This window comes from Rhodnius prolixus, unplaced genomic scaffold (genome assembly GCF_049639745.1).
Source record: "Rhodnius prolixus isolate KJV_2025 unplaced genomic scaffold, Rpr scaffold_9, whole genome shotgun sequence".
NCBI classification, from domain to species: Eukaryota; Metazoa; Arthropoda; class Insecta; order Hemiptera; family Reduviidae; genus Rhodnius; species Rhodnius prolixus.
In genome coordinates, this window is record NW_027411604.1 from 3,023,519 (window position 1) to 3,037,533 (window position 14,015).

Here is a 14,015-nt window from a genome sequence, read left to right on the forward strand (position 1 = left end):
GAAGCGTTAAAGTTCAAAAATAAGATTAGGTTTTGGACAACAAAATGGAGACAAAGTTCTCTGGCAAACTGATTGTAGAAAAACAGAGAATAGACCTCGGGATAGTTCGCTAGAAAGATGCTGTAAAAATGATGATCCGGTGGCGAGGCCGGAAATATCCTCAGGGTCTGGTCCCGAGCCTAGCAGTAGGTCATTGGTGGTTCCATAGAGAGTTTCTGATTCTTAAGACTGATGCAGCTGCCAAAACCTTTCAGACAGGGCTCCCCAAACTACGGCCCGCAGGCCATATGCGGCCCCCCCTGAGGACATTTATCCGGCCCTGGCCGCACTTCCGCACTTCCGAAGGGGCATCTTTTTCATTGGAGGGTCAGTGAGAGGAGCACTATATGTGGCGGTGCCGCCGCAAAGCGCTGCGTCGCTCATGTACAGTACTACTTCCGATGACGCGGGGCGGACGCGGCTCCGAGAACGGTGTAAAGTAACAGCCAGAAGTAGGAAGAAAGTCCAAAGCACTATAACTAAACCGGACATTGGACCATCCCATTAACCAAAAGCAGGCCCATAGTTCCCACAGAAATACTGGGCAGTTTGTTGATTTAAATTTACTTGTTCTTTATTTGAAATATTCTATTTGTTCCCGTTTTGTTTTTTGTTTTACTTTAAAATAGTTTGTTTTATAGTCCGGCCCTCCAACGGTCTGAGGGACAGTGAACTGTGGCCCCCTGGGTAAAAAGTTTGTGGACCCCCTGCTTTAGAAGGTACGGTCTGTCAGCGAAGATTTTTTTTTTTTTTAACTCTTCTATTTGAATTGGGTCTTAATTCTATAGATAAAGCTTATAATGTGCTGATGAAGTTCTTTCGAAAGAAACGCGCATCCAGCATCCTTAATATAGGCCACCTCTTAGGCGCCCAGACTTGAGCTGGAGTTGTCCATCAGAAGCTAAGCACCATGAGGTTTCTCCGAACTTAGATATGATGTAATAAGATTTAACTTTTTGATGGTACGAAAGAGTAGCAGCAGGTTATAGATGTCAGTAGGCTTGGGTGAGCCGCCAGTCAACCCTTTACAAGATACACAGAAAGTCAGTCTTGAACGTGAGAGTTCTGTTGAGGGAGTTGAATACCCAATGTAGGTTAGGGTGTCCGATTATTCCGGGGAAGACTTGTTGGGCTTGGGGGATTTACAGATTAAGGTATATCTTAGGCTATCCTAGACAAACTGGAAGATGCGTCTAGGAGGATTAGGATTTGGTAATAATAGCCACAATAGACAGAAAAGTCGACCCAGACAGACTCCTCTGTGTTAATGATGTTAGGTTTCCAACTGACTTTTATTTTTATAGACTCAGATTGCTCTCTCACAAGAGACTGGTTAACTTTGTCCTGTGTAATGTCTGATAACTCTTCTTTAGGAGAACGACCAAAGATATTCAACTAGGTCGAATGAGTACTTCCAGGTTGAGAAATCCGCTTTCACGGAGTTATAAAGGACAACTGTGTGTAAGGAGACTTATGCCAGAACTGGTTTTTGAATGGATTTTAACGTCAGATAAGAACATGCTCATTTATGTTACGATAATTTGTTGGATTTTGAAAACGTAGACGAATTTGGATTAGGTGTATGTCTATTTTAGGTGTGTTATCTATTAACCTTATTTTAGGATTTATTCTGTCTATCTTTGGTGAATTAGAATCGAGTAGGAATATTTGTAGGTTATTTTTGGTTTAACTGTTGGATTCATAGTGACTCTGATTGGTCCTCCCCAAAGACGTAAATAAAATCCCTCATTTTATTACTTTCTCCAGCAATTTTATTTGATGAACTGATTAGACTTTATAGCCAAATTAATTTGAAATTCTTTATGAATCAATTCAAAAGAATTTATTAATTTAAGAATTAGAGATTAAATTTAATACTGCGATTTGGGACTGAGAACATGAAAAATATTTTTATTACTTAAGAGTTAATTCAGAACCAATAAAATTGCAGCCATTAATTTTTTTTTTTTAATGACCATTTCCACCAACAGTGTTCTTGGCAGCAGTTTTTGGTTATGGTAGTTGGTCTCTTTCACCCTCAGGGGATCATATTTCTCTCACTTAGGAAAAAAAAAATCATCCAAGACACTAATGAGGGCACACATCTACGCAGAAACATTCGGTGGCACTTAGAAAAATGGTAGATTTTTAAGTCCCAGCAAACCAGAAAACAAAACTCAAATCTAATTAGCAACTCAAAACACGTTTTAAAAATCAACGTTAAGTCCAAGATTTTTCTTACATCTGTAACCTCATCTTGGTTTTCTTCTTTACTACCCTCTCATCTTCTGGTAACGGCAGCACGAACAATTCTTTCTGAACCCCTACAATAATATTATTAAAAATATAAGGCTTCAGAAGAAGTATGCCCAGAGAAAATGTGATTTTTAATTACAAAATGGGTTCACTGTATTTCTTTAAATTTCCTATATTTTGGGAATCCTTTTTTTTGGGGCTTCTCAATTTATTTGATACTTAAAATTGATCGTTTTAAAGGGGTTTTCTTGAATCTCAAATCTTAAGCTTCGTCCTGGACTGTCCCACTAGGGGAGCCACGTACTAGAAGAGCAAGATGGAAAGATCATAGTTTGATACACCTACAACAGAGAGCATTCTCTTAAAAAAAATCTTTTTTTCGACTCGAGAACCCTTAAAAGGAGTATTTCCGCCGGAAATACTATAATGAAAAAATTTAAAACTATTGCAATATTTCTCCCCGCCTGAAGTGAGATAAAATTAAAAGAAAATATTTCAGAATAGTTGTGTGCATGAAAATTCAAACTTGAAAAAACCAGTATGGAAACAATAATCCATCAAAAAACTTATGAAATGTTGGGAAAATTAAAGAAAAACCTGGAAAATTGTTTAAAAATAAGTTTTCTTCTGGTCTGCAAACAATTCCATTACTCAATTCCAACTAGAAAGAACTTTAGTGAGAATTACTTAAAATCTGACTAGAGAATGCTTTCTCACTTTAAAAACACTAAGTGAGAAGCGAAAAACTGTAACTAAGAAAATATTGCAAGTAACCATTGATAAATAAAAAATAATTATTGCCTAATAAAAATAAAAAAACTATTAGTTCAAGTAATGGCGTCTAGGTTGCACGACTTGCTAGTCGGAGAAGGTGGGAGGTGCTGCTATCTAGTGGCTGTTTCTTGATGTAATTGTATAGTAAGAGGAATCTCTTTGCTGTTGGGTTTTAATGAAGTCATGAGAGTTTGCTTGAAATTCAAAATTTATATTACCAGAAATATAAGATTATTATTTTTTTTAATTATGGGTTTCCTATTGTTCCTGTATCATCTATCTTTATCTTGTCTTCATCTTTAACTAGCTGATTGCTGTCACATTTAATTTGTCTTGCAAATTACTCTCTGTTAAAGGCGGATTTTGGAACGGGGTTTCTAAGCTCCCCTAACTTACCCTATTTACTAGTACTTATTTTCAAATTTTATTTTTTTCTCTCATTATGTACATAAACAATATAATATTAAGCTCAATACTTAACATTACTAGTGCTTTAATAAAGACAAAGTAAATTCACAATTCAGCCTCTGTTGATAGCATTTGCTCATAAATTCAACAATCATTACTTCCAGTCTTTTAAAAAATTTTAGGAATAGAGAGAACGGAACCCTATTCCCAACACTGGAGAGTATGATCCTTCTACTTCTATGAAAGTGAACCTGGTTAGCTCATGCAAGCTTTCTCCGGATGTCGGCTTAGACTTACCACACCATTATAGGAGCTTTATTGTAACCTAATACCTTACAAGGAGGACAGAACTTTTGGAAAAAAAAAGAAGGCTAAAGCAACATGATAAAGAGAATTAATAACAGAAATTAAAAAACATGCTTTAGTATTGCACGCCACAATATCTGTGTTCAGCACCAAGAATACTGAGATTATGGAAAAAGAAAATAACATTGTATATTAGAGGTGATACCAATGTAAAACGGATACAAATAACTTAACTAGAAGGCAGTGGCAAAAGCTGACATTACAGTCACCTGATTGTAACCACAATAGTGTGGTAACCTCCGCATGGATCATATACTTCCCTCCGTGTTGTACAGTTCCGTGACTTATCAGCCCCTGGTCAGTAAATATGGTTTCTATTTAAGTCCTCCATCGACATAAATCAGACTTGGAAGTATATAGAAGCAATAGATAAGGTAAGCCATTCATTTGTATACTTGTAATACTAATAATTAAGTTTACCCCCTAAAATTTATCGCTATTTCTTCAAATTAAAGACCTAACTTAAATTTAAGATTAGGCAAGTCAGTTCGAAGTTGTAATATTAGTGAAGAAATTTCCCTGTAATTAGTTTCAATTGAATCTGATATCAAGACCCAGATCTCTTGATGATCAGGCTACCATCTATGCCTGAGATAAGAGGGTCGTTTGAAAAGTCCGTGCAAAGTCAGAGAGATAGCACCACTGGCGCGTATCGAGGTTATGTTTAGTTAGTAGCATCTCTTGGAAGAACACACACCAAGTTTCAGCCAGATCGGCCGATTTCTTTGTGTTTGGCATTCGTTTGAATCGAGGAAGTCGAGTGATTTTCAAAAAATGGACGAAAAAGAATTTCGTGTGTTGATTAAACACTACTTTATGAAAGGCAAAACGCCTGAGGAGACTAAAGAGAAGCTTGATAAACATTATGGTGACTCTGCACCTTCGATTAGAACAGTTTATAAGTGGTTTCAAAATTTTCGGAGTGGCCATATGGGCACAAGTGACGCTGAACGTTCTGGACGCCCTGTTGAGGTTACTACTCCAGAAATCATTGATAAAATCCATGATATGGTGATGGATGACAGAAGAGTGAAGGTGCGTGAGATTGCTAGTGCTGTGGGCATCTCGAATGAACGGGTACATAATATTTTGCATCAACATTTGGACATGACAAAGCTATCCGCAAGATGGGTGCCGCGATTGCTCACGCTTGACCAAAAATGAAATCGTGTGAAGTGTTGCAAGGACGGTTTGCAGCTGTTCCAGAAGAATCCGCAGGACTTTAAGCGTCGTTTCGTCACTGTGGATGAAACATGGATACATCACTACACTCCTGAGACCAAAGAACAATCTAAACAATGGGTTACCAAGGGGGAATCTGCGCCAAAAAAGGCGAAGACCGTTCCTTCGGCCGGAAAGATTATGGCGACTGTCTTTTGGGATTCGCAAGGAATAATCCTCATCGACTATCTGGAAAAGGGTAAAACTATTACAGGTGCATATTATTCATCGTTATTGGACCGTTTGAAAACCGAGCTGCAAGAAAAACGCCCACGATTGGCCCACAAAAAAGTCCTTTTCCATCAGGACAACGCACCAGCTCACACCTCAGCAGTTGTGGTCGCAAAATTAATGGAAATAGGGTTCCAACTCGTTTCACATCCCCCCTATTCTCCAGACTTGGCTCCCTCGGACTACTATTTGTTCCCCAATATGAAGAAATGGCTGGCGGGAAAAAGATTTTATTCAAACGAGGAGGTGATTGCAGAAACGAATGGCTATTTTTCAGACTTGGACAAATCCTATTATTCGGAAGGGATCAACAAACTAGAGCAGCGTTGGACGAAGTGTATAAGCCTAAAAGGAGACTATGTTGAAAAATAAAAAAGGTTTACCCCAAAAAATTAAGTAGTTTTTATTTTTGCACGGACTTTTCAAACGACCCTCGTATATGTTTGCATGTAAAAATCTGTTGGAGGACATTCCCCCGCCTTTTTTTTTTGTTTAAAATCATATTTACAAGCTTTTTAAATTCTAAATTTAGTAGGACTGTATTTGCGTGCTTATAACTAAAAATGAAATTTGTAGTGGGAGATCGTACCTTAACCCTTTATCATGTATGCCCTTCTATTCTAGGTTTAAAGAAAATAATTGAAGCCATTATTAAGAAAATCTCAACAAAAAAAATGAAAATATTTCTGGTTCAGGGATTTTGCGGGTTAAGTTACAGTCGCCTTCCATACCCCAAACGTAACGGTAAGAACACTCATCTAATAATTTATTACTTTTTTTTTTGTTTTCTGGTTAAAAAGAAAATGAAGAAAATTTGATAAAATCGCTAACTTCTCCTTTAAAGAGACAAGAGAAAGTAAAAACGTCTACAATAGCCTTAAAGCAACTTCTTTCTCGTCCCGTACAGTATTCGGTAATGTTCGTACATTTTCGTGCTTGGTAAAAACGATCGAGCCTTGGCTATAACAAGAGGTGGGGGAATTCAGGTCCATTCTGTTAGCACAGAGTGTACGGGCAGGTTATGTGAGGCTGTTACCCGGTTTAGTTCCACTAAACACGTTCATCTGTGTTCGTATTATTATTTTTTTTAAAAAATATATCTACAGTGTAGTAATACAGTTCTTTATTTCATCTTTTCAGTGTCAAAAGTAATTTTTTTTTTAAATTGTATTAACGGTATTTTTTATTCCAAAAAAATATCTTACAAATAAGAACGATTACCTTCAAAACCGGTATTTGAGATTTTTCAGCAATATGCTGTCTTCAAGTGGTTATTAAACAGTTCTATACGAGTTCATCCAGGAAGACATAAACAATTGTTCCACATAATGTCTATGAAGGTAAACATATTTACGGTTTACTGATAACCTGTTATCACCTACATTGGTTACTCTACTTTTAAAAAATTATAACCTGATCTCTTTAGGATTTGTTTGTTTATGTTATTAACAGGTGTTTTCCTTGTATTTTGTTTGAAGTGTAGTATATTAACACTAAACCTACCGACATTTATGCATAACTATTCCTACCATGACCGGTCAAATGACCGCACTTTAAAATCACTTAAATTCTTATTTTAGAATGAAGATAATAATTATTTAACTACGAAAAAGCATAGTTTCTTTTGTTTAAAAATATATCTCGTAGATTTTACTCTTTTATGCATCATTTTTTATAATTATAGGCTTCTCAATTGCAAATTTCCAGCATACTTACTTTTTACATTTTAGACAGCATTTTATTGCCTTTGCAGTGTCTTATTTGGCTATTTTCCGACCATTTGTTCGTGTACTAATATTTGTCATGCTTTTGCAATGGTAACACAAATTTTGCCTTGAAATTTCACTTCCGGTAGTTTTTGATACAAAATCCATGGATTTATCCCGGGGCTAAGTCTAGGATATTGAAAACTATTAGTTGAGACCATCTCCGAGATTTTCCACGGTTATATTTCTTCCACGAGCTGTATACATTGCTGCTAATTTCAGAGCGACAAACTCCCCAAGCGGAACTATAGGTTCTCTGCTTTCACGTTTTCCCAAAAATGGAAAGCCTTTTATTGCATCGAACGCTAGCCAAGATTTGATACCAAATTTGTCCTGTTTGTTTGGCAAGTACTGAGTAAATCTGTATCTTGACTTTGTTGGGAACAAATGTCCTTGGAAGAGATATATGCTCTTGGTTAGAACAGTTTTGACTGTTCTCAACGAATTTGTTCCAAAATTTAGAAATCAAAGCAAATTTATCGGTTTGTAAACGATTATTTCTTTGATCCACTCGAATAAACCTCAAAACTTCCGTCTATACATTTCTGCTCACAGTGTTTGAGAAGAATGCTCGTCCCTATTTTTGTTCCAGTGAAAAGGGCAATATCGTACTTTTTTCGCCTCATATGCACCACATGCAAACAATAATCCGATAAATGCATTATCAAATTGAGTTTTTGAGAGAATTCTGTTACAAAAAATAAATAAATAAATAAAATGAAAATATTCAGCCGGTCAAATGACCGGTCGTGGTAGTTAAGAGGGACTACAAATTTTTCTCAAAAATCAAATATTAGGAAAAGTCGTGAAGTTTAATGGCGGTATGATAACGCTGTAATTAGAAAATTTAAATCAAATTTAAAAAACAGTCAATTGACCGGTCGTGGTAGGTTTAGTGTTAACTGCACAGAAGTGCCTAAAAAATAGATGGCCAAATCTTTATTATTTGTCCTGGTTTCTAATTAATCGCTTATTATTTACTAATTCTTGCTTTTAAATCAAATAATGATTGGTAGAAATGTCAAGCTTAAAAAGGATATCTGCTTTAGATAAGTCAAACAACTTTAGCTCACTATTAATTCCTCAAGCTTCTAACACATAAGTTTCCGTCAAGCACATAGTGTAGAACCGTGTACATCACACCGAAATAATACATTAGAGCGTAGTCTGCCCTTCTTTCTCATCTCAGAATTTTCCTTTAAAAAACAGTACTTGAAATAACAATTTGGAAAAGCTCTTTTTGTGATGTAGTCTTAATAATATGAAGTTTTAAGGCTATAGGAAACGTGGTTTTAAGTCCCCGAGAGCTGGTTGGGTAAGTCTTTGATTTTATCCGTTCGTAGCATGTATTCCTGATGAATTTCATACTTTCATCCATCATTAGTGGTTGTTTACTTAGAAGTAAAAGGAGAGCAGAAGTTATGGAACTAAAACTATAAGTTTGAATAACATGGGAACCATTTTAGTGGAAATTGAAAAATCCTATTGGTTAACTCGGATTTTGGCCGCTAAATTTTGTTACTTAAAATATGAATCGCACTTTTGCCCATAAAAAGTAGAATAACATTTACAGGGAGTTCATAATTTCGATTGTGGCATTAATTTTTTGAAGTTTAATATTCAAATTATTTATTTTAAATTTAAATTTATCCAACATACAATGGCTTCAAAACAAAAATGTTATTGGGTCCTTCATGGAAAGAAACGTCGATTGACTTTAATGTGATCTATGACGCAAAACTGAAGCAAAAAACGTGTCAATCAAACTTCATCAAATAATTTATTCATTATTTTATTAATTATTTAAATTACTTCCCTTCTAATCAAAAGATGTGTCGATATAGTGACAATCATTTGATTTTTCACTCTTTTTTTTTGAGCATTTTTAAAAATTGAACTATCGATTTCTCTTTTATCTCGTGATTGTACCACATGCAAATCTACATCTACAATCAGCTGAGTTGATTATTTTATTATTTTCCCTATAAATTTCATTTAAGTGCAATGTACGATTCTCTCACTTACGAGGGTCGTTTGAAAAGTCCGTGCAAAGTCAGAGAGATAGCACCACTGGCGCGTATCGAGGTTATGTTTAGTTAGTAGCATCTCTTGGAAGAACACACACCAAGTTTCAGCCAGATCGGTCTATTTCTTTGTGTTTGGCATTCGTTTGAATCGAGGAAGTCGAGTGATTTTCAAAAAATGGACGAAAAAGAATTTCGTGTGTTGATTAAACACTACTTTATGAAAGGCAAAACGCCTGAGGAGACTAAAGAGAAGCTTGATAAACATTATGGTGACTCTGCACCTTCGATTAGAACAGTTTATAAGTGGTTTCAAAATTTTCGGAGTGGCCATATGGGCACAAGTGACGCTGAACGTTCTGGACGCCCTGTTGAGGTTACTACTCCAGAAATCATTGATAAAATCCATGATATGGTGATGGATGACAGAAGAGTGAAGGTGCGTGAGATTGCTAGTGCTGTGGGCATCTCGAATGAACGGGTACATAATATTTTGCATCAACATTTGGACATGACAAAGCTATCCACAAGATGGGGTGCCGCGATTGCTCACACTTTGACCAAAAACGAAATCGTGTGAAGTGTTGCAAGGACGGTTTGCAGCTGTTCCAGAAGAATCCGCAGGACTTTAAGCGTCGTTTCGTCACTGTGGATGAAACATGGATACATCACTACACTCCTGAGACCAAAGAACAATCTAAACAATGGGTTACCAAGGGGGAATCTGCGCCAAAAAAGGCGAAGACCGTTCCTTCGGCCGAAAAGTTTATGGCGACTGTCTTTTGGGATTCGCAAGGAATAATCCTCATCGACTATCTGGAAAAGGGTAAAACTATTACAGGTGCATATTATTCATCGTTATTGGACCGTTTGAAAACCGAGCTGCAAGAAAAACGCCCACGATTAGCCCACAAAAAAGTCATTTTCCATCACGACAACGCACCAGCTCACACCTCAGCAGTTGTGGTCGCAAAATTAATGGAAATAGGGTTCCAACTCGTTTCACATCCCCCCTATTCTCCAGACTTGGCTCCCTCGGACTACTATTTGTTCCCCAATATGAAGAAATGGCTGGCGGGAAAAAGATTTTATTCAAACGAGGAGGTGATTGCAGAAACGAATGGCTATTTTTCAGACTTGGACAAATCCTATTATTCGGAAGGGATCAACAAACTAGAGCAGCGTTGGACGAAGTGTATAAGCCTAAAAGGAGACTATGTTGAAAAATAAAAAAGGTTTACCCCAAAAAATGAAGTAGTTTTTATTTTTGCACGGACTTTTCAAACGACCCTCGTATTATTAAGTGGATAACTTATTGAATTACCAAAATTCCTCGTTTTGAAATAAATGACGAAATATTACGTACCGGAAGTAAAAAATATTTCTGTAAAAGAATTTCACTTTTCTACCGTTTTTGTCCCCTCCACCTCACCCCCCCCCCAAGCAACATTATTGGTTTCCAAAATTCTTGCGTATTAAATTATGTAGTTCTAAATAGAGCAAGGTTCGTAATAATTTAGAATAACATGAAAATAGAGAAAACATTTAAGTTTTTACCTTGAAAATTTTAGATTAAATGAGCCATGTGGAGTATTCACTACAGTAAATAATTTTTTTATTTTCATTTTATTATTATTTTTTAACGATATATCAACACTGCCACGTGAATCTGACAGCGTTGCCCACGCAGTAATTGTTATTTTTAAACTGTTTCCGCTTGGATTTGATTAATATTTCTTTTTTTAGAATATAAGTTAGTCTATAGTTTAAAAAATAATAAACTACGAAAATAACAATAAAAGTTTTAGTTGTTGTCCCCATTTAAACTGGGTAAATTCATCTATCTTTTTTTTACGTTCATCTGGACATCCTAATCTTCATTGAGGTCACTTTAAATATCATCTGCTTAAAAAACTAAACTGAAAACAAAGTTTATTAACAAAAAAACAAGTTGCTGAAAACTAGTTATTTTATTTTATTAATTTTTTTAATTCTAGTTTTTTATTACCTACGGATTATAGTTTTATAACCAGACATTAAAATCTTCCTGACTGTTTTATGTTTGTTAAATATTACTTTATATCGGGAGTGAAGAGAAACGTCCTGGAAATTAGAGAGGCTAAGGCACTCACTTGGTATGGACATGTGAGGAGGATGGGTCCAGAGAGATTGCCTCTAAGGTGGATGATGGACAGCGAGGTGGATGGCCTAAAGAGGAAGAGAGGAAGACCCAAAAGTGGGAGGAGGGACCAGGTGAAGGAGATGATGGCCGGGATATGGTCTGACAGAGGAACAGGCAGAGAGGATCGTGTCACTTGGAAGAAAGCAGTTACTAGTGATGGCTGAAGGGATCCACGAGTTGTGGAGAACCCTAGAAAAAAAAAAAAAAAAATTCATTTATCCCCCGTTAGTGCTTTCATCCATTTTGTTTTGTTTCTTTTTTTTGGTCCCACAAGTTCGAAAAATTTGATTTTTTTAGAAAGTATAAAGTGATAAACAAGATGGCGAACTTTCTGTCATGCCCTTTTTCTTAGCAGCGGTCGTTGCCCTTTATTTAGTACAGTTTTTTGTTTTTCATCCGATAAAAACAGCCTTCTTATAGAGCAGAATAAAAAAGTATCTAATAGTTGATTGGTTATTAGAGATTGTATAAAAAGGAAATGATTATACACGAAGTATATCCGGTAGCAATACTAATTTTAATAAATAATAGGATGAAAAAATAATTGCCATTTCAGTCGAGTAAAATTTATTTAGCCGAGCTTTCATGGACTGATGGACATTTGAGGGGTCCATGAACAGACAAGATAGAAGACACACACCAACAATGTAAAAATATTACTTTGTAAACTAGCCCTGAAGATGGACCTAGTCCCCAGGTCGAAAGCTCGCGGCATAATAAATGTACCGCGACTGAAATGGCAATTATTTTTTCATCCTATGAATCAGTCACCAAAAAGATTGAACAACAATTAATAAATAATTTTAATAAATGGCAATTGTTTTGAAGGTAAGGGGTCAGACACAATTATTTAGGACCTGCAGTAGCATTAAGTATCGTGGCATGTAATACTTAAAGAAGGATTAGTACACATGAAAATCGAGGACAGGGTGTGGACATCAGACAGACAGAATCAGGTAGCAGATTAACCGCAACGTTCATTGGGGACAGACTTTCCAAAATTTTGGATAACAGAAATAAGAATAAAATCTTTCACGCTAAAACTCCTGAACAATCGTCTTATAAGTAGGTTTACCGCTAACAAAATCCAAGGATTTTTTTTGGGGCGGGCGGTGGGAAGAACTATAATAAGAAGTAGTACCCATTTTTATGGTCTTCCTTCAAGTAAACTACCCAGACAGACAATCTAATCCAAAATTCAAATCAAGAAATCAGTGGCAAAAGGCCGATATTTCAAAACACCTGAGTATAACCATTACCCTTGCATAACCTCCAACATGCATCACATGATCTCATGGTACCACATCCACTTCAGTCACTGGTTTTAGAGGCACATATTTTTGCCCAAAACTTGGAGGCGAATAAAGTTAATTTATTTATTTTTTATAGACCTATAGCCTTAAAAACCAGTTTTTATAGATGCAAAATTAAGACAGGCTTACCTGTTATTTAAATAAAACCTCAACTAAAGAAATTAACCATCTTATTTACGTAAGAAATAATGAAATAACAGACATTGCAGTATCTTTTTTTGCAGACAATAAATAACCTTCCAGTATAATTGTATTCTATTGCTTTTTTAAAAATATTTTAATTTGCATTATAATTTTTGTTTTGTTTGTATTTTATAAGTGTGTGAATGATGAATATTCATTCATTTTAAGTAAATTGTTTTCATTAAATTGAAAAAAAAAATTAATAATTCTACAATGATGAAATGACTGGTTATGAAGTCATCACCTTCATGACGTAAATTCCACTATTTAATAACTACTAAGTTTTACAGTTTAATGATATAATTAATGATGTTGCTGAGAAGAGGCAGCGAAGATGATTTTAAAATTATTTTCAATAGGATGAAAAAATAATTGCCATTTCAGTCGTGATACATTTATTCTGCCGAGCTTTCGACCTAGGGGACTAGGTCCATCTTCAGGGCTAATTTACAATATACTGTTTTACATCATTAGAGGGGTTGGTGTGTCTTCTGTCTTGTCTGTCCATAGACTGAGTGTGATAGTTCTGTGTGGACATTCAGTCCATGAAGAGACAAGACAGAAGACGTACCAACTCTCTCTAATGATGGAAAACAGTATATCGTCGCCTAAGAAGTGATACCTCGTAACTAGAAAATATCAACTTTACAGGAGAAGGAAAAAACAGGATATAAAATTCATTTTAAGGCATACAGTAATTCTTCTTTCAATATTAACTATTAGTGTGACTGTCGTCTTGAAAGTGTAATTTATAAAAAATAAATTTTATATATATATTCATTTTTTATATATAAAAATGTAATTTTCGTTGAAATTGTAGTTACGAGGTATCACTTCTTAGGCGACGATATTGTAAATTAGGGAAATATTTTTGTAAATTTTCGTTACATTATACATATTCATTGTAATATAATTAATTGATAATATAATTGTTAACACACTGTAAATATGTTCCACAGCCCTGAAGATGGACCTAGTGCCTAGGTCGAAAGCTCGGCATAATAAATATCATGACTGAAACTGGCAACTATTATTTCTTCATCCTATTGATAATTATGTATTACTGGGTTCGAATCCCAGTCTTGGCCTTGGATTTAATTTAGTGCATTTGAATGAGAAATCTAATAAATGTATGTGGCCAACAGGTAGTTGGCCGTAAAAAGCCCGCCTGCAATAATTGGTATTCCATAACTTTAAATTGATAATTATGTTTTTGTTTTGTTTTGCAGGTAAGTGCATTCAAACCATTTCC

At 35.6% G+C, this 14,015-nt stretch overlaps 1 protein-coding gene across 1 annotated transcript in view; it reads left to right on the top strand.

Annotated features, from left to right (window-relative positions):
* Positions 1-6,279: 6,279 nt before the first annotated feature.
* Positions 6,280-14,015, top strand: part of LOC141454080 (uncharacterized) — a 59,246-nt gene continuing 51,510 nt past the window's right edge. Inside the window, exon 1 of the mRNA XM_074127891.1 lies at positions 6,280-6,635. Within this exon, the coding sequence (XP_073983992.1) occupies positions 6,624-6,635 (12 nt within the window). The 5' untranslated portion in view covers positions 6,280-6,623. The remainder of the gene's footprint in view (positions 6,636-14,015) is intronic.